Raw genomic sequence first — 26,904 nt, 5'->3', positions numbered from 1 at the left:
CAGTAGTGAGAATAGTCCTGCTCTACCGCCCTGTTATCAAGACCTACAGGCGGTCTTTGATGCTAAGGAAGCAGAGGTTCTCCCCCCACACAGGGTCTACGACTGCTGTATTGATCTCGAGGCAGGGGCTAGGATTCCATGCAGCAGAGTTTACGCTCTTACCGAAAAGGAGAATGTTTATTTACGTGACTATCTGGACTCCATGCTTGAAAAAGGGTTTATCCGACAGCCTCATTCCCCGGCCTCTTCCTCTTTATTCTTTATTCCGAAACAAGAAGGGGGTCTGCGTTGCTGCATTGATTATCGGAAGTTAAATGCTGTTACAATAAAGAACCGTTACCCTCTACCTCTTATCGCCTCTCTCGACAAAATCCGCAATGCCCAATATTTCACTAAGTTAGACTTACGTGGGGCTTACCATCTGGTGCGGGTCAAGGAGGGAGACTAGTGGAAAACAGCCTTTTGCACCAAATAGGTCTCTTTGAGTATCTTGTGATGCCCTTTGGGCTATGCAATGCCCCTGCGGCGTTTCAATTCTTCATAAATGAAGTATTAAAGGACATGCTTGAGATCTATGTGATTGCCTACATAGATGACTTGTTAATTTTTCCTTCTACCTTGACTGAACACCAACAACATGTACGCAACGTGTTAGAACGTTTGTTAGACAATCATCTGTATTGCAAGCTTGAAAAGTGTACCTTTCACACCAGGGAGGTACCCTTTTTGGGATATGTTGTTTCCCCTAGGGGTCTTAGTATGGATTCCTCCAAGGTGGAGGCTGTTCTAGCATGGCCTGCTCCTCGTTCAGTAAAAGAAATCCAAAGCTTTTTGGGTCTAGCCAATTTTTATCGACGGTTCATCTGTAATTTCTCAGCCTTGGTATCACCTATTACAGCTCTATTGAAGAAAGGTGTTCCCTTTGTGTGGTCCTGTGAGGCAGATCTTTCCTTTCGGCTCCTAAAAGAGGCTTTCACTAGTGCCCCTGTTTTACGTTATCCTGATCCTGCACTGCCCTTTGTGGTGGAGGTGGACGCTTCTCAAGTGGCTTTGGGGGGTGTACTATCCCAAGCAGATGCGGTGTCAGGCGAGTGTCATCCGGTTGCCTATTACTCACATAAGTTCACCCCTGCTGAATATAACTATGCCGTTGGGGACAAGGAACTTTTAGCCATCAAAAAGGCCTTTGAAGAGTGGAGGCAGTACCTCTTGGGGGCTAGACATCCTGCTGTAGTATATACAGACCATCGTAACCTCCAATACCTCAAATCAGCCAAGGCACTGTCCATGAGACAATTACGTTGGTCTCAATATTTTAGTGAATTTGACTTCACTGTCCAATATAGACCTGGGAGGAAAAACCGCAAAGCGGATGCCCTGTCACGATTGGGCTTTGAACCCCCTTCAGACCACATAGAGCAGACCTATATCATTCCCAGAGCCAATATCATAGGAACCATACAGACCGAGGATGAATTCCTAACACAGGTTAGATACAGCCAAGCCTCGGTAGACATGATGCAGGTGGTAGGGTCACATGAAATGTCTCTGAGAGGAGGACTTGTGCGGGTACAAGGGGGACTGGTGTTACCGACAAAGGAGTTACAGGAACAAGTTCTGAAGTGGTACCATTCCCATCCGGTAGCAGGTCATCCAGGGATTAAAAGATCCACTGAAGCAGTGCGTGACCGTTTTTGGTGGCCTAATATGCTTAAAGACATTGAACAATTTGTGAAGACATGTTATGTATGCGCACAAACCAAAGTATCACGCCTCAATCCCGTGGGCCTTCTCATGCCATTACCCTCTCCTTCTGGCCCTTGGCATACTGTGTCACTTGATTTTATAGTGGAACTACCGCTCACGAAGCTGAAGAATAATACCTTGTTAGTGGTAGTAGACCTATTCACAAAGATGGCTCATTTCGTGCCTTTAAAAGGACTACCCACTGCAGTAGAACTGGCATCCATATTCATGCAACAGATAGTTCGACTTCATGGTTTTCCTTCTGTCCTGGTGTCCGATAGAGGAGCCCAATTTGTGTCAAAATTCTGGAAGAGTTTATGTTCTTTACTCCAGATAGACGTCCGTTTGTCCTCAAGTCACCACCCACAGTCAGATGGTCAAACGGAGAGAGTTAACCAGTGTTTTGAACAATACATAAGGAATCAGATGTTGCAAACCCTAAAGGATTGGGATGAGTTAGTCTGGTTAGCTGAAATCTCTTACAACAACAGTACACACTCCTCCATCAACACCTTTCCTTTCTTTTGCTCATATGGTTATCACCCTAAGTTGTTACCCTCCGGTATTCCTACTGATTGTCCAACCCCTGCTGCTTCCGACAGGGTAGAGAGACTACATGAAGTACAGAAGAAAGCATTAGAGAGTCTTGAAATGGCTAAGGTGAGATACACAGAAGGAGCAAACCTACACAGGAGATTGGAACCTATTTACGTACCAGGAGATGAGGTCTGGCTCTCCACAAAATACATTACTCTGAGGGGTCCACGCAAGTTTAACCCCAAATACATAGGTCCCTATAAGGTGGAAAAGGTGATCAATCCTGTTGCCATGAAACTAATTCTTCCTCCATCATTTACAATTCATCCAGTATTCCATGTGTCACTACTCAAACCGGCTGAACCTGGGACTAAAGTACCTGTAAGACCTGCTCCTATAACTCTTCAAGATTCGGAAGAATATGAGGTTGAGGCCATCCTAGATTCCCTTAGAGTGAGGAATACATTACAATACTTGGTTCATTGGAAGGGTTATGGTATTGAGGAGCGCACGTGGGAACCCGCTTCCAATATCCATGCACCTCGATTGCTAAGAGTGTATCATCAAAGACATCCTGACAGGCCCAAACCAGGAGGGGAACATTGTGGAGGGAGTGTACTGTCATGCCTCGAGACTCCTATGACACTGTCCCTTTAAGAAATGTGCTATTTAGAGCACCATGAACCAAGGAGCGACGCTTCACGTTCTTGCGTCAAGCTCCCTTCGTTTCTGCATCCGTCTTGCTTCTGATGCCTGACTTCCGTATTGATTTGATCTTCCTGTTTGCTGTACGCTGTACCGAAGAGAGCGTTACCGGCCCCGCGTTCCTGAGCGGGCTCCGGATTGCGCTTACGATCAGCAGCGGTTAGCTGTATACAGGCGTTCATACTTGTGTCCCCTATTGCTGCTTGTTCACGATACTCTCCGTGAACCTTCTTCCCCCTCGCCCTTGAGTCCCGCTCGGCGGCCGGGTTTTGCCCCGCCATCCGGCTGGGCTCAGCTTTGTGTTCTTTCCAGAGTGTGCTTCACCTGACAGCCGGGCCTGTTCTCCGTTGTCCGGTCGGGCTTCATTCTGACACCGCCTCCCTGGAATCCCTCTACCCGGCAGCCGGGCTTGGTCTCCGCTGCCTGGTTTGTGTTTTCTATATATCCCTCATTTCCCATTAGATAAGTTAGTTAGTGTCCTTTCTGCCCGTCCCCTTTTATTAGCCCTACACCCCCCGTTAGTATATTAATTAATCCCCTTACTGGATTCGTGTACTGGAATTCAACTTCGTGTATTTGGTGTGATTCTTGCGTGGACCAGAGTGGGTGCAGTTCAGCTTCACTACAGGGAATCACGGTAACAGCGCCTTTGCGCTACTTATATACTTTTATAATAAGGCTTGTCATACATAAGGTTGAATATATGTTTTTTTGGTTTCCATAGATGGTCATACCACCATCAGAAGAAGTGGGCTACAGGTTCTTTGCATGCCACCAGTTAGTGAATGTTTCTTCAAGCCTTCTACAAAACAGCTGAAGTGAGAAGTGTACAAATTAGACTATATTATTGCTACCAGTATTTAGTCAACAATTACTCACTAACACATTATGTCATCTCTGCCACAGCTCCAGATGAAGTTCCTTATATAAGACTCCACATGTTTAATTCAGCGACACGTTAGGAACCTTGGGTATGTGATGTTTCTATGTATAAAGGTGTCTTAGTGTTTTCAGTATAGTGTGTCATTAGATAGAATACTTACTCACCTTTTATTGCAGCCTACCTGTTGACCAGTTCCCCCATTGAAGTACCACGCATCCAACCTGAAGATCACCATCGAACACATTTTTTCCCCCCAACTTTCCTTGTTTTGTCTCCCTGTTTTCCCCTGGCGTGTCTCTCGTACTCTAGTGTTTGATAGAGTCGGAAGGCCGTAGGGGAAGGCTGTGGAATATTCTTCGGATTCCTGACGCTCCTGTGGAACCTACCTGCAATTCTTACACACATATGGGGTTGGGTCTGAGACACCAAACAATCAGGGACTCTCTGACTGAATTGCAATCAGAGTACTGGTGGCCGGAAATGAGTGAAGGAATTCATGATTTCGCAAAAAACTGTGAAGACTGCAACAGAGATCGCAGAGGAGAACCAGCCAGTGTAGTGTCAGAAACCCTAATAGAAAACATAAGGCGATCTATCCACGCAATCAAACAAGAGAAACGCGTCCCATTGTACATCATGAAGGCTAAACCCACTGAAAAAATGTGGCCCCAGCGCTCGGCTGACGCCAGAACGGTTATAAAAGATCTGCGAGTCTTTATCGGCACATACGCAATTTCCATGTTCCATTCTGACCAGGGTCCTGCTTTCAGCTCTCGAGCTTATAAGGAGGCCATGGCCAGCATGGCCGTTGGCTTGCGGTATTCTTGTCCGTCACACCCCGAAGGGAAAAGTGTGGTAGAAAGAAAAAACCGGGACATAAAGCAATCTATAACAGCGAAGGTATTAGGTTCGGGTGCTGGGTGGGTCAAACATTTAATAAGTGTCCAGTTAAGCCTAAACAACTTGCCAAGAAATTCTCTAAAAGGTTTCAGCCCATACAAACTATTGTTCGGAACTAGAATGCGAATTCAGGACTTAGATAGTCAGGTATCAGTGGTAGAAGATAAGAAAACAGACTTTGACATCAAAGATCGTTTGGCTGTTTAACAGGACTTGAATGAAACAAGAAAATCCTTAAGCAACATAAAGTTAAAGCAACAGCCAGCTACCACTGACGAGGCACCACCAGCCCCAGCAAGGCCTGTCTGGATTCCAAAGATTGGGGATCTAGTCAGAGAAAAAATAGCGGTGAAGGAGGAATTTGGGCCTTCTTACAGAAAAGCAGTACCTGTCTTAGCAGTCAACGGAACAAGATCAGTAGTACTACTGCCCCTTGCTGGTAAAAAGGAGAACAGAGTTGTATCAATCGACCTGGTAAAACCACAAGCATGTGGCCTATAATCAACAGTAGGCCCAGTGGACTCCCGAGAAACAACAGAATACCCAAACTTGCAACAATCCAAGAGGTTCAAACTGAAAGACTAATCACATTCGATCAGCCTGCAGTGCACAGAGAGGGACTATGCAATAATGCCATGGAACTCGTGCCTCTTGAGACAAAGATTGAAACAGTTCGTCAAGAAACACCAGTCTACAATGACGTGGCATCTGAATGTGCTACCAAAAGACAAATTGAAAGAACAATTCCAACAATTGACAGAACTGCCTCTGGCTACTTCATCAACTTCGATAACTTTTCTGAGGATCAAAGCAACCGCGAAGTGATGTCAGAAACAAAAAAGACTTTTAAAGAAAAAGCAACAGAACTCTTTCATCAACTCAAGGAAATTTACCTTATTTCTCCATGGTTAGAGTTCTGGTTTGGTCTAGGTATATTTTTCCTCCTGCTTTGGCTCATCATGGTACTTTGTTTGGGAAAATTCATTGAGGAAAAATATAGTACAATGGACACAGCAAGTCAGAACATCAACTTAGTCCTCAAACCACACAGATCATCCCACGTAAAGAAAAGAGAACTGTCAACAGTAAATGTCACAGCCATTCCAATACCCGGCGGGGTAGTATGGGAGAAAACTGACTATGAAATCTATGGTCCGGTCGAAATCCTGAAGTATCCTCATCAATTCAAGGTTTCCTTAAGTGACTTTGTAAAACCTAGTACATTCTCTGATGATTGGGACTTTGAAAGTATTAATAATATGATGTCTGATTTAGTAATGTCAGCTAGATTCACAGATCATGATTATTTACAAGGTTCGTCTAGTTATGAACAGATGTTCTGCTACACACACTATGGTGATCATTACTTGCATAAATCTGCACAGCCTAGAAATGTTTTTAAGTATAACCAATGGGAACATTGTGCTACACCACCTAAAAGCAGTTCTAAAACATTCTTTGAGAAATTTCAGTACTTCTCAGGGTTTAACACCAGTGATGCAGAAACGTTTTATTACAAACTGTTAGATAAAACAGGATTGAAAACAATGCTGACAAATACTAAATTGATATATTCAGAAGCATTTTATGAAAAAATGATGACATTTGGTTTTGATTATTGGAAAAATAACATTGAAACAAAAACAATCTGGGGTACAAAAGATTGGCAGATTGGCAGGTACAAGGCCTAGAAGCACTATTTCGAGCCTGCATGATCCCAGAGCAAATAATGTTTTTAAATGAAACAATTCAACAAACAACCTGTCTTGGCCTAGCTAAGATCAAAGACCTAAACAAACAGTCTATTCCAAAGCCAATACCTGATAATGCAACAACAGATATTGAGATAGACGTATCTAAAATTTAAAACAATCTAAAAATCTAAAACAAGCGCTGCGAGGCCTCCGGGTAGTTATGCGCTATACAAGTGTAATTTTTCATTTCATTTCATTTCATTTCATTTCAAATTTTACATTTAAACAGAACACATCCTGATTGGAAAAAGTGGTTAATCTGGCCTGACAAGACCCTAGATACTCCCAGAGACAACATCCAGGGATAGTAACAACATACAGTGTAGGGAAGCTCTGCCTTGAATGGCTAGAATCATCCACACTGGCTGAAATTAAGCAACACTTATCTTTACTTAAAGATGGTGCTGATTTGCGCGATTTTATTATGGGACCACGCAAACAGCGTCAGAAACGCTTCATAGCGGCCAGCATCTATGCTGCATACAACGAGGCTTGGAAAGTCACACAAATTGAAAAAGCTGAAAAAATACGAGAAATTGATCGTATTAATTTGGAAAAATCACTTTCTGTAGTAGACAATGGCTTAATGACTCTGTCCTCCAGAATATATTCGTTGGACAGTATTGTATCATCTGCCATAGATATAATAGACAAAGACTTGCTAATGTTACAGCATGGCCAGTCGCAATTGCGTTCTATTGTACAGTTAGGCTGGACGCTGCAAAATCTTCGTTCAGGCTATGTGCCTTGGCGTTTAATCAACACAACATCATTGTTTTCCATCTTTAATCTTACTGATACACAAATCAGCTTGGCACAGAAAGGAGCAGACTATACAATCCTGGGCATCGAAAAACTTGAGAGATTACCTTTGACAATGTCAGAAAGTCCTGTCATTGAATGGATAATACACAGGATTATCACAATTCCGATAACAACTTTCCAATTTAAAAATTGCCTTGAATACATACCTACTGGCCAGTATGAACGATTGGGTAAAGGATACATTAAGTCAACATGGAAATTACCATACACACACATGCTATAGTGACAGCAACAAAAATGTATTTCTTAGTGGTGAAAACTGTAAACGTTCACTAAGCGGTATACTTTTGTGCCAGGGTATTAATTTACACGGAGCCTGTGAAGGTAATTCTAACAACCTTTCATGCCACCAGCATGTCACACCTGCAACACAGATAGAGCCTTTCTTTATGCAACTCGCAAATGGGAGTTACATTCTAAGAACGGATAACAGATGTTGTGGCCTTTTGCCAGGAAAAGCCTATCTCGTAAGCGTAACATCCATGGTCAAATGCTGTATGCAAGCATTGTTTCCAAACAGCCCTGGAGACACTGAGACTCCCATCTGGCCTCGTTTGAATTTCTCTTCTATACGAATTGATACTTTAAGCAGAATGAAGTCTGTGCTTTTGCAGACAACAGTGCCCATCACGTCATCAAAAGAGACGTATGATCTCCTAGTTGCAAGGACGGCTACAGAGATTCATGACCTTTTATCAACAAATTGCCCCGTGCATTTTGTAGAAATGCTTAGCCAACTCCTTTAACATGTCTAGTGCCACAGGCATCCCAGGCATATTTAAGACGATTTTTACGGGACTGCTAACACCATTTCAAGCAATTCTGGGAATCATTCCTAATTTTGTCCATTCAGTCTTTTGCGGCATACCCCTATTTTTGGGACTTGTAGCAGGCATTTTATTTTTGACCCTCCTGCTCCGATATGGCAAGCCAAAGCTCAGACATGACTCCTACAAGGATGGAAGAAACAATCCTAGCAATCCGCTACCGGGACAGAATAACTAGAGTCCTTGGATTGGCAAGGCTGATAGATCTAAACATGACCTGGTTTCTTTCATTCAGACCGATATGGCAATCCTGCATCTTACCTGTGCTTCGTTGTATGCTATGCGGAGATGAGTGCGTGTTGGACATCTGTCTTGCACTACCATCAGCAGTACCAATGGATATCGATACTTTGCTAAGTCCGATAACGGCTCACGCATTGTGTTGTCCCCAGCGGCTACCAATCCTGATGACGGCATTCGTTGAGACTCCTGTGCTACGACTAGGTGGTGACAGTGGAGCGAAAAATAAAAGCAACATCACCCAGGTACGAACTTCTGTGAGCATTGCTGATCCAGACTTTGATGACAGCAATCATTCTCACACCTGCCAAGTTACAGCACTATCGAACTTGGTCGAACTGTCACCTGATTTTGTAGACCAATTCTTTGAGAGCCTGTCTGATATGATGTTCTCACCCGAACAGAAACAATAACTTTAGAAAAGCATTCCGACAAACAGCGTTCCCATGAACTCTGAATTCGGCCTTCAGTTTTGATCAACAAAAACTGCTAAAAAGCGTTGGAACTCTATTCCCCCGTTCAACAAGAATTTTATTGAATTGAACACTTTTTAATATTTACCTTTTTCTGGCACGAAATTCTTTGCTTAAAGTAGACCTATTCATAAAGTTCATAAAGAACAGAAGCTTCTACTTCTATTTTTAGATAAATCTAGAGACATAATAACTTTACATCAGCCTCTAGCACATTTTATGACAAATGCATTTCTATGTGATGAAATTATCTCGCTTTTCTTTTCTGTATTAAGAGATAGTTCTTTTGTAATTTTTTTCGCAAAATCGTTCATTGATTACATATGCTATAATTTTGAATGATTTCTATGCTTAAAGAGGTACAGTACCAAAATTGCCACGTATTACGAATACGCCATTTCAAATGCATATATGTATTTTGGGGTGGGTAATGTTACACATGCATCTTTTGCTATAGTTTTAGTAAATTGATGGACATAAATTTGTGGAGTGGGTGTCGCGTTCTAATCTAGGACCCTGATCAATACTGTGACCTTATGCCCCTATACGGCTATAATCCCGTTGTACCCATATATTGGCATAACTGATCAAATGCAATATTCAGAAACTCGTCTCTGGCCTCACACGATCAGAGCCACATTTCAGAATCACTTCCTCTGCAGCTTCCTTTGCAGCTCATTAGTGCAAATGACACAGCAGAAGCCATTATCTAAGATTCTTAGATTACACTCCGAGTTCTTCAACAAGATAAAAACTCAGCAACCTGGGAAATCCCCGCTTGCTATGTTTTGATTAGTAATAGAACTCCAATGAGCACTAAGAGACGATCACTTCCTAGTGACATCTTTATTGACGTCTTATGTCCAAAAACTTACGTCAAACCAGGCACCTTTCAGGTATAAATATTACCAACGTTGCCTTAAGCAAACGCTGCCTCGATACAATCGCTGCTTCACTGATACTGAAGCTTCCGCTGGCTCAACGGCATCAGCGAACGATGGTGTGGTGCACATAGGAGCAGAACAACTGTCCCCTGCAAGAGCCCAGCAGATGCAAGCTGCCCGCGGACGCTGCCCCTCCTCTTCCTCGACGCGCTGAGAGAGACGCTCTCTTTTCTCCTGCCGAGAAAATCCAGCTCCGGCGTTTCCAGCCTACTCTTGCGAGTGACTGGGATATCGAGTCCCTGGAAGGAGATACCAGACCTCCAACATTCTATTTCAGAGGTATGGTTGTGACTAAACCCTTAGAGAGAATTCTTGAAGCAAACCTTGGCAAAACCAACTTAACTAAAACTGCTACTTACTTACTCCCTCCCAAGTATTAGGCTTAGGTCAGGTACACTGGGGGTAGGCGTAGTTAGAAGCACCAGTTGAGTACGTTAGCCTAATGTATATATGAATGTATATATGTTTTATTTATTTTAAACCATTGTATGGCTAAGAAACCATATCAATGCTTTTAAAGTATTATTTCCCAATCCTCATTTTACTGTACGCACTTTTTATAATAACTAGTCTTGCAATTGTGGCAATTCATTTCTCTTGTATGAGAAGAAAGACTGTTCAATAAATAATACCTTTTATTGAAAACGCCCGTCTCTCTATTCTCTGCATATTGGTGAAAGTAATCTGCACAAAACTGACTGAGTAAAATAACTGTCTATTGTTTCACACAACTCTAGAGATTGACTCTTATTCTAAGAAGCAAAGTTGTCATGTTTATGCGGTTGTTGGAAAACTGAATCCCTTCTTGTCTGTACCAGGGAAGCTGATCACTTCCTATTCAGTCAAGAAAGTTTCCAGTGACCTCTGAGCTAGTTGGTAACAAACCCAATTAAGTTTAGCATAGTCAGTGGAGACCTGGAGGATCCGCACTTCTACGTCCATACTACTGTTTATGTTATTCCAATGCGCAGGGCCTATTGGGAAAATAGGAACTACACTACAGTGTTCTGTACGAGAACACAGGCCATTGAAGAAAGAGGTGGCTGGGGAAAATCGCACACCCTGTTGCAGACCCCCAATGATGCCTGCCACACCATGCATGGTTGGGAAGAGGGGACCCATGGGTACCCCCACAGGCCTGATTGGGAGGACCCCGGGTGAAGAGGGGCCAGCTATGGCAACCAAAGACTGATTCTGACAGCTGATTTGTTCCAGGCAATCAGAATCGGAGTGGCTGTCCGAATTGTTCATTATAATTGGTCTTTCGTAAACCGAGTCTATAGAACTGTACAATTTAGCTCCTAACTATACGAATTGATTCGGACAGCCCATACAGATTACGGACATTGTAATCGGTCGTTCGGAACTGGGTACGATTCGGTTGGGAAAAAAGGTACTGAATCAGATTTCGAGCCCTTCCGAACGAGATCGTAATCGCCCCTTTAGTATGTGTGCAGTAGAATGCAGCAAATAGGAAAAAGCAAGGAGAATTTAGAACATTTCTCCTCATTATGCCTGCCTCAGGAATGCACAGGATTTTGGTGCAAATCCCTGTTTAGAATTCTGTGTCGGGATTAGCATCAAAACCCATGGGTGGTTGCATGGCTCTGCCCATGCACCACCCACAGTACACCGCCTAGACCAAAAAACATATGCCCATGCAATACAATCACAATTTGCATTAGATTGTAAATCCCAGCAGTAGACTTTGCGCCAAGTTTGTGTTAAAAATAAAAATCTGGGTGAAATAACAGTAATTGCCTGCACTTAATCTAGTCTCTCACTTTTTCAGCCAGTCTTTCAGACATGATGATGTTATTAAATCCATTAAAAACTCCAGTGACCTCTTATTCTCCATATATTCTATGTGGCAAACTGTATGAAGAACAGCGCATATCGGGAAGCACGTAAACCACCATTTACGTATTTTGGATCTCAAGTTTCAGGGACATTTTAAAGGGAGTTTATGATGGCATGATTGAAGTCATGAGTTAAGTCATCATAACCCATAAGGGCGGTGGGTTAAAGTGGTCTGTTCTATAGCTCCAGATCACTCATGGAAGCATGGAGTACAGTCTCAGAGTTTTTAAGGACAGACAATTAAAAAGAAACAGATCTCAAGTTTCTCCTATAACTGTCCACACAAACACATGTAAAATAGAGTTATGGAAGTTACCAGATATTATTGTTAGCAGCTTCAGTGCTGGGACTTTCACCCAGTTTGTTCTGTGGTAATCTTTGATGTGAAAGTCTGACCATTCCACCACATATGCATCGATCTGCTCAATGGATTTAATTGGCTGTTCCCAAGTGATAAGAATGCTTCCATTATTGACTGCTTTTGCTGCAACATTTTGAGGAAGCAGCAAACCTAAAATTAAAGAGAAGGATAATTATTTCCACTGTTTTTATTTCCAATGGTGTCATAAAATGATTTGCTCAAGAAGTAAATGTGAGATGAACAGCAACAACAATATAGGCATTAATTGCACATAGAGATCCAGTGCAACAACATTAAAGTTATTAAATATACATAGAGATCCAGCACAACAACATAAGAGGCATTAAACGCACAGAGAATTTGAGTGCAACAACATTATAGGCATTAAATGCACATAGAGATCAAGTGCAACCAGATTATGGGCATTAAATGCACATGAACATCGAGTGCCGCAACACTAAAGGCATACAGGCACAGATTTACAAAGGACATGCTTTGTACATGCATGACGAAAGTTGTTACAAGGCAAATCAAGTCCTCCTCTGGGATTTACTAGGTCACACAAAGCCCATTTGCTTCTCTTTACGTGGTTTAGTAAATTCAAAGCCAGGCAGTGCATAGTGCTGCCTTGCATTACCTTGCACCAGGGAGATGTTTCATGGGTCCAGTATGACCGTTCTCACTCATCCACCCATGAGTTTTGGTGAAGTCAGATTTACAAAGACACGACTAGGCGTACTGAGAGGAATTATCTTCATTTCTCCTGGTTACTTTGCATCCAGCATCACACATAGTCAAATGAAAGTGCCTTTAGGGATTGTTTTTGTGCAGGAAGGTATACCTTCCTTCACAAAAACAATCCTGCTTGTAACGGAGGCACCTTTGCCACATGACACATGGGTGCCTGCGTTGGCAATAGGCTTCACACAGTGCACCTGCTCTAGGAGGGAGCAGAAGTGCACCATACCTTAGAAAGTATGGTGCATCGCTGCTCTCCCTCTTCCACGCAATACAACGCAGCAACTTCCCTTGCTGCGTTCCGTGCAAGTTTAGTAAATCCAGCTTTAAATACATATAGAGATAAAAGAAGCCCGTCCTACCTTCACGTTTTCATTAACACTGAAGCAACACCACAGGCCTGCCCTTGGCTTTGGTTTTACATATGCTGATGATATTGGTGCATGTGCCTTCCATGTTTAAATACTAATCACATAATTTTTTCTGTAAGAGGTACACTTGGAATTAATTCGCTAACCATTCGGTCAGAGCTCAATATAATTTGTTTTAGCTTATAAAAGAAATGCTTTAAAACATTTAAGCAAACATTGAGGCCACCTAGACATACACCATATTATATAGAGCAAACCTCGTTAATGTTTGATACTTTTAACAAGAAGGTCCTGAAAGAAGCATGCCACTCCACTGACAATTCATTAATATGAACATTTTCTTTTGTATTTTCTTGCCAAACCAACTACTTACCGAGAATACACACTGCACTAAAAAGATGGGTAATATTCCTCTTTATTTAGGCTCGCAACAATTTCCATATTCGTAAAGTTGCGGCTAAATAGTAAAATGTTAGAGCAGGCATATACCATCAGAGCCAGCATGCAGCTATAAAGTATATACTGCTCTTGGGGTGTAAATGTTTTTGTACTATATTTGCACACTGAGAACGGAATGATAGTGCATACGTGACATACGTTACTTTTTTGTGACTACCCAAAAACATTCATATTTGGAGTTCCATCATTTAAAGGAGGGCGCAGCCTCCTGCAAAAGAGGACCAATCTGTCTGGCCTCACTCATATCCCACCATGAAACATGCCCGGGCGGTTGTCCTACCAGGAGCAGTCCAGATTATGCACCACCCATTGGGCGTAAAATATCCCATGTACCTGCTAAAGGCTTCAGGGACCCAGTGGCGGTTGGTGACATTTGAAAGTGGAACGGCATAAAATAAATAGTTGTACTGCACAGCTGCGAGCAAGTGTAGAAAGCGAGCCCGAACAACCTACGGAAGGGTTCGGGAGGGTTTTACCCCGGAGTAAACTTTGAAATGAGGGTGGACAAATGGTGCATTTTGAAGCAAATTTGAGTAAACAGGAAGGTTAATCAGGTGCTTATGTCTAGGAACTCTCAAAGATGCGGGTCTTATGTATTTACTAGCGCCTATAGTAATGTGTGTCCTTCTGGGTGTTATATATTCTTTACCAAAGGCCGAGAAGCAGTCAGCAATAAACAGTGCAACAAGTGTCACACCACACAGATGATGCTGAAGGGGGGAACAACTCTTCCTCTAAAAGAGCGTCCTGAGTAGAAATGAGGGGACCGGGTTGAGCACAATCCAGTATTGGCTGGATTGATGGTATGCCTGCAACAGGCCCATCCTGTGCACTATTAACCAGGTGCGGATCAGCAACAAAAGAAAAAACACGTTGCTTTTGAACACCACAGCCTAGCCAATGGACATATATACAAAAAACAAGTGGTTATGCAGATCTGACTTTCTTTTATGCCTCCCCACCCATGTTAGAAGGAAGAGCTGGGGAGAGTCAGCATATGGATGAGGGAAGAAAAGGGTTTATTTTTAGCTTACATATTATGATGTATGGTGTGGTGGTAGCTCCTGTTTGTGGCTGGACTCGAATGAGGCAGGATTTGAGGATTTAATGCCACATTTCTTTAACGTAGAAATCAGAAATGCAAGCATACATGCACACACAGCAACGCTCCTACAAACATCCATGTACACAAAGACCAACACCCGTACTGGCAGCCACACACTCAGACCAACAGGGCTGCAGGATCCCATACACACAGACCAACCCAAAGCTATACACAGCCAGAACATTCACATATAGACCGAAATAGTATACACAAGACTAATATCAAATGTCTTAATCCAGACTATCATCCCACTAAAACTTTTGATGGTCCCTAAAGATAACCTGCTTGTTTTCCTTGCCATGAGCTTTGTCTTTCTAAAAGTTAATTAAGCATAACTGAAACTACATTTTAAACTCAGAGAGCAAATACTATAATGCCATCATAAAATTCTAATAAATAGGGTAACATCTTTGTTCTTCTAGTCTTTAAGTACGTTTCTGACTACAATATTATTTTCTAAATCATCAAGTCAAATAGAGAAAAAAAACATTTTGTAAGTCACAATCCTGAACAAAACACGTTCCATTGTTTCCCAGTGCCCACCGTGAACTAATGTTACACAAACTATGGGGCCGATTAGGATTGCAGTGAATCCGCACCCTCCAGGCCGGCGGAAGCCACCGCCCGCCCGGAGGATGCGGATTCACCGCTGCGGTGATTGCAAAGACCCCCCCGCCAGATTAGGATGGTAGGTGGGTCATCTGCGGACGTGAAGACCGTCCGACGCTTTTCCGCCGCGGTCCAGCGGCGGAAAAGTTTTAATATGGCGACGGTGTCTATCAGACACCGCCAGCCATATTAGGATTCATGCGGAAACATGCTTTTCCACGGCGGGTTTTCCGCTGTGGAAAAGCATGTGGTTTTTGGTGTTTGGGGGCCCGTTGCGGGCCCCCAGGGTGTCAGGGGGTGGGGGGTGCCCATGGGGGCTACCTATGGTACCCCCCAGCATTTACATGCACAAAGCGGCAGGCACAGGGCAGTGCTGCCGCTTTGTGCATGTAAATGTTACACATGCATTTTTAACCTTGCGGCGGGTGCTGCTTCAAGCAGCACCCGCCGCAAGGTTAAAGGAACAGGATGTGACCGCCAGGGTGGCGGTCACATCCTAATTTGCATGGAGGGACCGCCACTGCCCATGCAGACGGTCCCTCTTCCTCGGGGGTGGCGGACGGACGCAGGTCAGTCCGCCATCCTAATGACCCCCTATATTAGGTATGGACAAAATTTCATATGCTTTAAAAAAAGAAGAAACATTATTTAGAAAGGTATCGAACCTAACCCTGGGTGAAGTACTACGCTACGCTCGAGTACTTTCCGATGTTTGCGTTACTTCGCACTATGCAAACTGCACGTAGCACAGGGCAAACACTCGTAGCGTAGCTGTAATTATTTGCTTGTCCTGGTCGTCAACGTCATGTTGACAACCGCGAGCGGGACATCCCTGCAAGACTTTTTCCTCATTCGCGATCAGCAAGAACAAGTTGCCGATCGCAAGCGTGGAACATAAACCTTCTGGCGAGACTCTCAACGCAGGAAGGGCAGGTTTCTCATTGCGACTGGTCGCTTTTGCTCGAATCAGAAACTACCAGTCTGTGTTGAGAAAGCTGCTGCTCGAATAGAAATCTACTTGAGCGGCAGAAACCGACCGCTTGCACTGTGCAAGATGCGGTTTGCACTGATTGCAGAGTGCAGACAAGCATCCAGCACTCTGCAATCAGTTTTACACAGTGCACTATGCAGTTCGCGTAGCTATGCGTAGCTCGCATAGTGCGAACTACGCCTAGGGTTAAGATTTTAACTCAGTACAGAACTACTAGCCAAAACTACAGGACCCTAACATGTCCCAGATCCTTAAAAGCCCAGCAAATAGTCCTTATTGAGATTTTTTTTAAGCTGCATAGAAAAGGAGCCCAGACAACTTCCATTCTACTAAATGTTTCTTTCTCCACTTTACCTGGTACTGGCTGGTTCTCACACGGCTCTTGTTCTGGTAATTCATTTGGGTTTTGGTTTAGTTGCAGTGTTATCTGCCAAGGCCGCTTCAGCTCCACTGGGGTTACTGGTCCGCTACTTTTCACTAAAATATTATTCTAGCTGTTTTGCCCCTCCACCACCTCGGTTGGTGCGGTCCTTTATTTTTCATTACCTTCGCTATACCAGCCTCCTATTACTTATTTTTTCTTTTTGCAATTCCTTATAAGTTTTAGTATGTATTACTTGTTCAGGCCACGTGTACATAGTGGTTACCCAAAGTAAACGGCACTGCTGTCAAACTTATTTTCATTACTACTTCAAATACAGTTTAAAGGGTACTTAATACTGGCCCGTACCACTCAAGTGCATATCATGCAGCATTAGAACAGAGCACACCGACCCCGCATAAGCCAAAGTGAGGCCTGTAACTTCAACTGGTGGGCCCTGACAACACCTTCCCCCGATCACACACTTGTGTGGGCCATGTTTGTTGACCCCGGCAAGTAGGTGCCCTCACGCAAAATCTAGGGTTTGTGATGTTCGACCACCCAAAGTAGACACTCCTCTCAGCCAGATAGGTGCCAACAGCTTCAGGGTTGTCTATTCTTGTTTAATAAGTACTATTTTATAGTGTGCTCATATTGTATTGTATTGTATTTAATGCTTGTTAAGCGCGGCTGTCACCCAGAAGGGTATCCTGGCACTGAGACCGTATCCAATCGTCAAATAGACTAGGCTACATTGCTCTAGGGAACAGGTGAGTTTTAAGATCTCTCTTAAACGTAAGCAAATCATGGCTACTTCTCAAAGCCAGAGGTAAAGTATTCCATAATGTGGCGGCCGTAAAACTAAAAGCGCAGCCGCCCATCCTCACTCTGTTTATCCTGGGAATCCTCACCAGGAACGCAGAGGAGGATCTCAAAGGTCTGGCTGCTTGATACCAGGAAAAAAGGTTTTGAAGTGGTATCGGTCCTAGTCCGTGCAGAACCCTAAACACAAGACAAAGAGCTTTAAAAGCGATCCTCTGCTGGACCAGTTGCCAATGAAGGTCAGCTAGAGCTGTAGATGAGGAAGCGGACCGTGGTCGAGACAGAGCCAGTTTAGCAGCCATATTCTGAATCCTTTGCAACTTTAGGATCAGGGTCTTAGGAGCTCCCAGAAGTAGTGCGTTGCAGTAGTCTAGCCTACTGAGGATAGAACTACGCACTATCTCAACTCTAGCTCCTCGAGGAAGGATTGGCAGAATTTTACGTAGGGCACGAAGCAGGCCCATACATGTTGCTGTCGTCCTATTTACAGAAGCATCAAGCTGCAAATTGGGTTCAAACAGAACTCCTAAATTGCGAGCTGATTCTGCAGCTTCCACTGAGCCCGGGATGGAAGTCGGCCAAAAATCGTCCGGTAATGCACGTGGAATACGGTCTGAAGAACAATGGAGCACCTCCGTTTTTGATCCATTAAATTGGAGTGAGTTGGCTCGCAACCATGCTGCTGTGGCCGACATACAGCGGTGAAAAGTGTCCCTTGAAATTATCTCTGATCCTTCAAATGAATAGATCAACTGAGTGTCATCGGCATAATTGATGACTGATATGCCAAATGACTTTATCAGGGTGTCTCAAGTCTTACACTATATAGAACAATGTGTTCTGGGTACTCTCAACATGTATTCATGATGATTTTATACATATATGTTTTCTGCCCCTGGTGGCCTAAGTTTCAAGTTGGTGAGTTAATCTAACACCAGCCAGCTCCTGTCAATCACAAGCCAGACAGTCAATTCACATTCACTGCACAAAGAAATGCCAACTTCTAAAAGTGGCACTTCTCCAGGATCACTGAAACAATGTCGAATTACAAAAATATCGAGGAAAAAATATAGAATACCAAAATATCGACTTCCTATCTCCAAACAGGTAAGTACAAAAATATCGATGTAAAAAATATAGTCAAAATATCGAATTTTTTTAAATGCTTTAAATTAAATAAAAATTAATGAAATAATAAATGTAATTAACTTAAACATACTTAAAATACTTAAATAACCTTAAAAGTAATAAATAATTAATGTAAGTTAAAAAAAACATACTAATTTATTTTGTTAATACATATATATATATATATATATATAAACGTAATATTAATATTAAGAGATACCCATACCAGTTACAACAACCAATTCAGTAATTCCACCATCTAAATACACATCCACTCATTCACCAACAGTTCTATATAGTCACTCATACATATACTCACTCATCATATGTAATGATACACCTATACATCCTGTTACACACCGACAGTCATCCAAAAGTCACTCACACACATACTCACACATGCAAATAAACTATTGAACATCCATTTATTTGCATATACAGCTATACACATACTACCATCTTACTTCTAAGGAAACTTACACATACTTACTCTCTTAAACAATCACTTATAGAAACACATACTTATTTAAACAGGAACTCTTACAATCTCTCACTCTCACATATACTCACTTATATACATCAATACTCACATATACTAAATTAAAACATATGTAGTTACTGATAAAGACACTAGTGAGACAGTCATTCACTCACTAACACACACATATACACACTCATCCACCCATACAGTCCTGCACATATGCTGTCTTCAAAACACATACAAACAGTGAGTCAGTCATTGATGCATCTATGTGCTAAGTAATACCCCCACCAAACCATACAGACACTCATACTGATACTAAAAAAAACATCTAATAACCCATATACACACACATGTAGCTACTCACCAACCCATGCAGCCACTTATACACAAAGTGAAACACTGATACATATATTTAAATATTTAAACATTACTCGCTAATATATGTATTCACTAAGATACACTTAATAAGCCAGTTAACCAATCAATTTTTTTAATAATAACATCCATTTAGACACTTATTTAAAAATGTATTCTTCCATCGACCTTTACAAATACATATATAAAACATATTTATTTTTCAGAAAGACACACATTCACTGGATGGTGTCATCAGTGATGTCATGAGTGATGTCACTGACCATGTCATGAGTAATGTAATATGTGACGTCATCAGCAGTGCATTGCAGGCGCGCAAGTTATAGTGAGTCCAACTAACTATAACGTGGGAATTTCAATGGTTTTATGTCAGTAAAATTTCCAGCTAACTATAACTGGTGTCAAACCTATGGTTTTTTCAGTGAATATATATATATATATATATATATATATATATATATATATATATATATATATATTACCTACTGGCGATAGCCAGTAGGTATATATAGTTAGGATTTTTTCTCTATGGAACTTTTGAAAATTCTATGTCTAATAACTTTGGCGTTTGTGGACGGAATCGGCTGAAATGATCAGGAAAATGGCACATTTTGTTTCTGAGCAGCCCCTGAAAATTTGGGGGGGTTCCGTCAAGAGGGGGCTGAGAAAAAAGGGGGGTCCCAAAACGCGTTTTTCCCATTCATTTTTCCATAGGGCCTTTGGCCTCACTTTTAGCTCGAACGGCTGAATGGATTTGCACAAAACTTGGCAAAATTGTAGGGACTGTTAGCCCGATGTGCCTATGCTGGGTCTCAATATATGTGCTCCAGTGGATTTCGAGAAATTAACGTTTAAAAAAACAGATATATCTGTGACAGCGTCCCGGGTAGCGCTCCCGATCGCGTACTTTTCGCGTAACGGAGCTTTGCAAAGCTAAGCTGATTGGCTCTCCGGTGTCTGTCAACATTCTAAACAGTCCGGTGCGGCCGCCATCTTGTCTCTCGGTAGGATCGAGAGACAAGAGGAGGAGAAAAACGAAGGGGGAATTTAATGAAAGGGGGCAAGGTAGACCCCTCTTGACCCCCTAGGAATGATGTTGGGGTTATTAAAGGGTCCCGTGGGGAAAATAAAAAAAAATTAATTTTTCGCGGTAGAAGCGCTTCCCGGTTCGCGAAACGGGTCGCAAACTGGTAGCGAAACGGGAATTCGCCATTTTGTGTTTCGATTTAATTAAATTACTAGATGGAGGAAAAACTATGTGAGTATTGGGTATAAGGGGGTACAGGAGACGTATCCTGACCCCCTATGTTTTCTGAGGGTGGTTGAGGAGGCTCATATATGTTGATACTTGTCTTCCAGCGGTTGCTCGTGAGCGTTTTTTTTTTTTTTTGCCGCTTGACTTCTGTTAACGTTCGTTTCGAAGGAAATTATGAAGTGTTGATCGCCATTTTGACACTGCGAGTAAATATATTGTTAAAAATAATTGTTATAAATTAATCCGTATTGATAAACATTGTCTGCGCCATCTTGCTTTTTTTCCAATGCCACACTTTTGTCGTGCACGGCAGCCATTTTAGATGCCTTGACCAGACCCACTCTCTGCACGACGCCGATCCTCAGCATGGCTCCCCACCCTCGCAAGCATCTCCCCCACGCACTGGTCACCCCTGCTCTCTCTCTCATGCATGGGCCATAAACTTCCCCCCATCTGCGCTGCTCTTCCCTGAGTATCACACCCTGTGCCCGCCCGACACCTCCCTTTCACCCTATTCACTACCGCACCCTCTGACACTCCTCTTCCTCTGTGTCTGATTGTCCAGGCCGGTCCCAGGCTATCACCTAGCCCTGCGGATGTAGTTTATGGCCCCAACTGTAAAGAATCCCCCCTGTTCAAAGGAGTTACAGTAGATCAAGGTCGCCACCTCATGAGATCCGTTACACCACACGCGTTCCTACTATCTGATAACGATCCTGTATTGTGATTGGGGAGGGGATTCTCACTGTAAGGGTGTGTGGGACCGAGCCTGAAGCGGAAGATTCCAGGGATGCCTTTTTGTACATCAAAGTCTTCACAATTATGTGTCACATTAAAAATATATAGCACTCCAACAAAGTTGTAGGATTATAACACTTTAATAACTTATAAATATATACAACGCTCCAACAAAGTAAACACGTTAAAAAAAACTTTTTAAACAACTATTTATATGACATTGCTTTAACCAGGATAGACAAAGAAATGACACAGTGATGTAAAAGTTTCTGAAAGAAATGCCAAGAACGTCCCATGTGAAAGTGAATTTTATCTGGCAATATTTTTCTTTTCCTTCTCATGAAAAGAAAGTTAATGTCAGGTTCGTTACCTGCTTCATCTGCAAAAAAAAACTCTCGAGAGGGACCGAAAAAAAATATAGCTATGGTAATCATACCATGCATCGGCACATGGAGAGGTGGCACCCTCCTAATTATTCTAAAGCACAACTTCGAGATTTGGTGGATAACCCCCGACCGGCAAAAACATCCATCAATGACTTAGCAATAAGTGAGTCAGAGGCAAGGGAAACGGTCCCAAATCTGCAAAAGAACTTTGGGCAGATGAGATTGACTTGTGTAGCATGTGGAAAATTAATTTCATGCGGAGAGATGAGTATTACTTTAATAAATAGATCATATGAAAATCATCAATGTCCAAAACGTCCTAGAAAGTAATTTTTGTCATTTTTGACCTACAGTGGTACGGGGTCGTTTTCGTTCGTGCTAGGGGGGCCAGGTGACATTCCTTCGGGGTGGCTTAGGGGCATTTAAAACAACTTCCCTGATACAGGTAGCATATAAAGTAGAGGCTAAATACCAGGATCTTTATCGATTGCTTTATGTTGTACAAAAATGAAAAACACATACAACAAACCTGGACCATTCATATTTTCAATGTTTCTGCGTACTATACTTTTTAACCCTTAACTAATTGAGCTGCTTCATTTCACCTGCTTTTTAAAAAAAAAAAAAATCGGAAACAGTGGCCATTTCTTCGAAACTTACCAATGTACGCGTTACAACTGCGTTTGCTTTTTCAAAAACCTTTAATAAAAATGTTGGTGCCCAAATACGGGCCTACAACCCCGTGGGCCGGCCACGGAGCAGGCTGGAACTGTAAATGGGGGGGGGGGGTATTTATTTGTGGAAAACATAACAGAGTCAGTGGTCGTTGATTTCATAGTAAAAAGTGCGACAAGTGCAACAAAATCATTCCGATAATTCATTGTGAGCAAGTACCATTAGTGTCGACAATTCCAACCTTCAATAATAAATACAGTAATCAATGATGCATTAGAACTTAATATCAATTCATTGTTCGAACGTGTAATCAGTCTTATCCCATATCGATTCATGTGGTAAAAACTGCATACATATCTCATGATATCAAGGCTGAGCAATCGGGGCACAACAAGGAGTTGAGAGTTTCATTTGTACCGGCACCATTTTGGGTGAGGTCAGGAAGGTCCAAGTATAGTCAAAATGTCTCCACCAACTCGTGGTTGGACCGGGACCTCTTTCGCCAGTCCAAAAGTTTTTGTTGAAGGGTAGCAGAGGGGACTGGTGACATGAACCATCAGTGAAAGTGGGGTGGGAGGAAACAATCTCTCCTACCGGGTCATACTGGTGTCCCACCGGAACTGATCAAGTTGGTAGTCTTGCAGGATTTTGATCATTTCAAGACTGAGGCCGGCGCCGGCATGAGCGCGCCGACGTCCCTTGGCTACGTCGTGGTCGTTCCGTGGGTGATCATGGCAGACATTTCTCATCGGGGGTCGGAGGCCCCCGTGGCTCTTATAGAATCTTCAAAGTTGAGGAGAACGTTTCTGGACGCAGGACTCATTTTCAGGCTGAACTGAAAAGCGTTGTTGTACCGCAAAAGTAACCGAGACTGTCGGGTGAGTGCAGCGCCGCTGCATCGCAAGAGTGGAGGAACCCTTTTGTTGGGTGAGTGGAGCGTTGGGGGTGCAGCTGAGGGGCCCCCACCTGGGGGGGTGGGAGAGGCTCGTTCGTGCCGCCTCCCCCTCCCAGCGCACCCCACGCCGACACCTGGCGTTGATATCCGTGATGTCCGGAATAGGCGATAATAGGGGGGGGTCGGAGGCAGAGGCAAGACATCCCCCCCGTGGCCTGCAGGGCGCTGCTTCAGGACCGAACGGGGAGCTCATACCAAGCCGGGGCCAGACCAGGAGATACGAGGGGAGGGGGGGGGTCGGAGGCATGTGCAAGACATCGCCCCCAGTGTTGTTACAGCCATAATTGAAGAAAGAAGATCCCGTCGGCCTTGGCTCCTCTCCTGGTGCACCTTACGTGACAACCCTTTTGTTGGGTGAGTGGAGCGTTGGGGGTGCAGCTGAGGGGCCCCCACCTGGGGGGGTGGGAGAGGCTCGTTCGTGCCGCCTCCCCCTCCCAGCGCACCCCACGCCGACACCTGGCGTTGATATCCGTGATGTCCGGAATAGGCGATAATAGGGGGGGGTCGGAGGCAGAGGCAAGACATCCCCCCCGTGGCCTGCAGGGCGCTGCTTCAGGACCGAACGGGGAGCTCATACCAAGCCGGGGCCAGACCAGGAGATACGAGGGGAGGGGGGGGGTCGGAGGCATGTGCAAGACATCGCCCCCAGTGTTGTTACAGCCATAATTGAAGAAAGAAGATCCCGTCGGCCTTGGCTCCTCTCCTGGTGCACCTTACGTGACAACCCTTTTGTTGGGTGAGTGGAGCGTTGGGGGTGCAGCTGAGGGGCCCCCACCTGGGGGGGTGGGAGAGGCTCGTTCGTGCCGCCTCTCCCTCCCAGCGCCCCCCACGCCGACACCTAGCGTTGATATCCATGATGTCCGGACCAGGCGATAAGAGGGGGGGGGTCGGAGGCAGAGGCAAGACATCCCCCCCCGTGGCCTGCAGGGCGCCAGAAGAGAAAGGGAGGACTAGCACATTCCGGGCCGACCATCCCACGACTTCTCCGGCTGATGGCGGCTAGTCAGGCCCCGCCCTGCATGTGTCGAGGCCTCATCTTCCGGATGGGCGTAACCGTGGACCTGTTGCACTTCGGGAGTTTGCGGAATGGGGGTAGGTATCTGCTGATTTGTATCTATTTCATGTTACCGTTATTGGGCGTGGCGGGCGGTGGGACAGACATGCTTGGAGCAGTGGGGGGGTGGCGGAGGTTAGCTACCTCGTGGCTGCCGTAACGTCAAGCTTGGCTTCTCTCACCACTTCCATGTTTCTTATTTCTAGCGAAGTCAAAAACTCATCAGTGGCCTACTGATTTTGTTCGATTTCTTTCCCTTCTTTTTCAAGTGTGTTTCATTGTAAAGTTTCTGTTTAACAGGATACAGTTTTTACTTCGTATTTTACATATGTCTTCTTTATTAGGGGTACTCTCCGGTTGAGCCAGATGATGCACCTCTAATAAATGGTCCGGGTGGAACTAGTTTCTCAATCAGTGGGGAGTAGATGGGCATGACAGATTACAACGGCGGACAAAGGTACGCATTACCCACCCTTCACTACTTGCAAAGACTAGACAGAATATTTCTATTCCACGTTATTTGCAAACAGAGAATACCTCGTTAGAACTATTCCTTGAACAATAAATGTCCAGCCAATCAATCAATCAGTGGGGAGAAAAACAGGCATGACGGATTACAATGGGGGACAAAAGTCCTCATTACCTATCCTTCACTATCTGCAAAGGGAGACAGAATATTCCTATTCTTCTCTGTTTGTAGACAGGGAATATCTCAAATAGCAATAATCAATAAAAAATTAACAACTTTAAGGTAAATACTCACAATATGACTACTCAACGAAGTTAAAAAGTAACGGATATAGGTACTTGAGAGGTTTTCGGTGGCAGATAATCTACAATATACACTTGTACATATGAGTCTGATACAGGGCGGATCTCTGTATAACTATGGATAATTAGATATTAGGATGGCATACTTTGACTTGTGATGTTTGATCTCATTTAGTCACTTCAATCTAATTTTAAACACTAATTTTTCTTTTTGTTTTGCAGATTAACTACAATACTTATTTTGGACTCCATATTATATGTTGTTTATTATATTGTTTTGTTACTTATAGGTCTAGTTATTTATTGTAGTGTTATCTTTTAGTTATAGTTCCGGTTATTGTTTTAATAAAAGTTAATTAAAAAAGTACATACGTCTGTTTTTTTGTGGGGGTAGCAGTCATCAATAGAAATGATATTTATAATTTGAAGTATAATGCTGAACCTCACTCATTAGCAACATATTGTGGTGAAATTTTAACCTATGTGCTGACGTAAGTGTTCCATAAACTACTACTATGGTAACAGGCAAAATACTGTTTGGGGGTAGGGTATAATACGGAGGAATGCTGTAAAAATAAATGGGCAAGGGCTGTTTTGTTTTCCACTGTTGCAACATAAAGTGATCGATAAAAATCCAATAATCAGGCCTATCAGCGACTAAGACAGCAGGCCGAGTCTCTTTTGCTCAACGACTCCCTCATGGGACGAAGAAACGCCCTTTTCACGAAATAGGAATATTTTACTTGCAGGACAGTTGTTAATTTCCCGTGAAAATACATTAGCCTGGAACATTGTTAGTGATAAACTGTAAATGCATCTGGGTCCTTTGCTTAAAAAAAAATATATAAAATATATTTGTGAATTAGAATAAGAATATATGTTACAGCTATAGATATTTGCTATTAAAAAACCATTGAAATTAACTGAAAAAACCATAGGTTTTAGGCCATATATAGTTAGGGATTAGCATTTACAAAACCTTAATTTACTCGCACAAAACCATAGAAATTCGCATATATAGTTAGATGCAATAACTATATATCGCGCACCCGCAATCCACTGCTGATGATGTCACATATTACATCATTCATGACATGGTCAGTGACATCACTGATGACATCACTGATGACAACTCAAATGACATCACTGATGACAACTCAAATGACATCACTGACAACATCACTGATGACATCAATCATGTGATAATACGATCAACCTCTTCAGACTCTAATATAACCTTAGATACACTCAGAGTAAACAGACACTCACAGACTGTCACTCATCCATGGAGTTACTCACACACCTAGTCAGTCATGCACTGAATCAATCACACCTCCATTTCATCAACTATACAGTTATACACACCTTACTTATTCAAACATATACTAACACATATTTACTCTCTTATACAATTCCTGATACAAGTTTTCAATGATCCATTCAGCCACTCACACATTCACTGGCTCTTATACACAGTAATTTATATATGTGAACTCTCACATGTACTGTGTTTTACATATGTACTTACTTTGACATGTAGCACTGAGATATCCATTCACTCACCAATACACT

At 43.1% G+C, this 26,904-nt stretch overlaps 1 protein-coding gene across 1 annotated transcript in view; it reads right to left on the bottom strand.

Moving 5' to 3' along the window:
* The window catches only part of LOC147747365 (interleukin-12 receptor subunit beta-2-like), a 553,753-nt gene that overhangs the window by 231,767 nt on the left and 295,082 nt on the right, over positions 1 to 26,904 (bottom strand). The window contains exon 11 of the mRNA XM_086936246.1: positions 12,011 to 12,205. Within this exon, the coding sequence (XP_086792372.1) occupies positions 12,011 to 12,205 (195 nt within the window). The remainder of the gene's footprint in view (positions 1 to 12,010; positions 12,206 to 26,904) is intronic.

Source organism: Lissotriton vulgaris, chromosome 1_1, assembly GCF_964263255.1.
Source record: "Lissotriton vulgaris chromosome 1_1, aLisVul1.2, whole genome shotgun sequence".
Taxonomy (NCBI): Eukaryota; Metazoa; Chordata; class Amphibia; order Caudata; family Salamandridae; genus Lissotriton; species Lissotriton vulgaris.
Note: the sequence above shows the minus strand (reverse complement) of the source record. Positions and strands in the feature narration are given on the sequence as shown.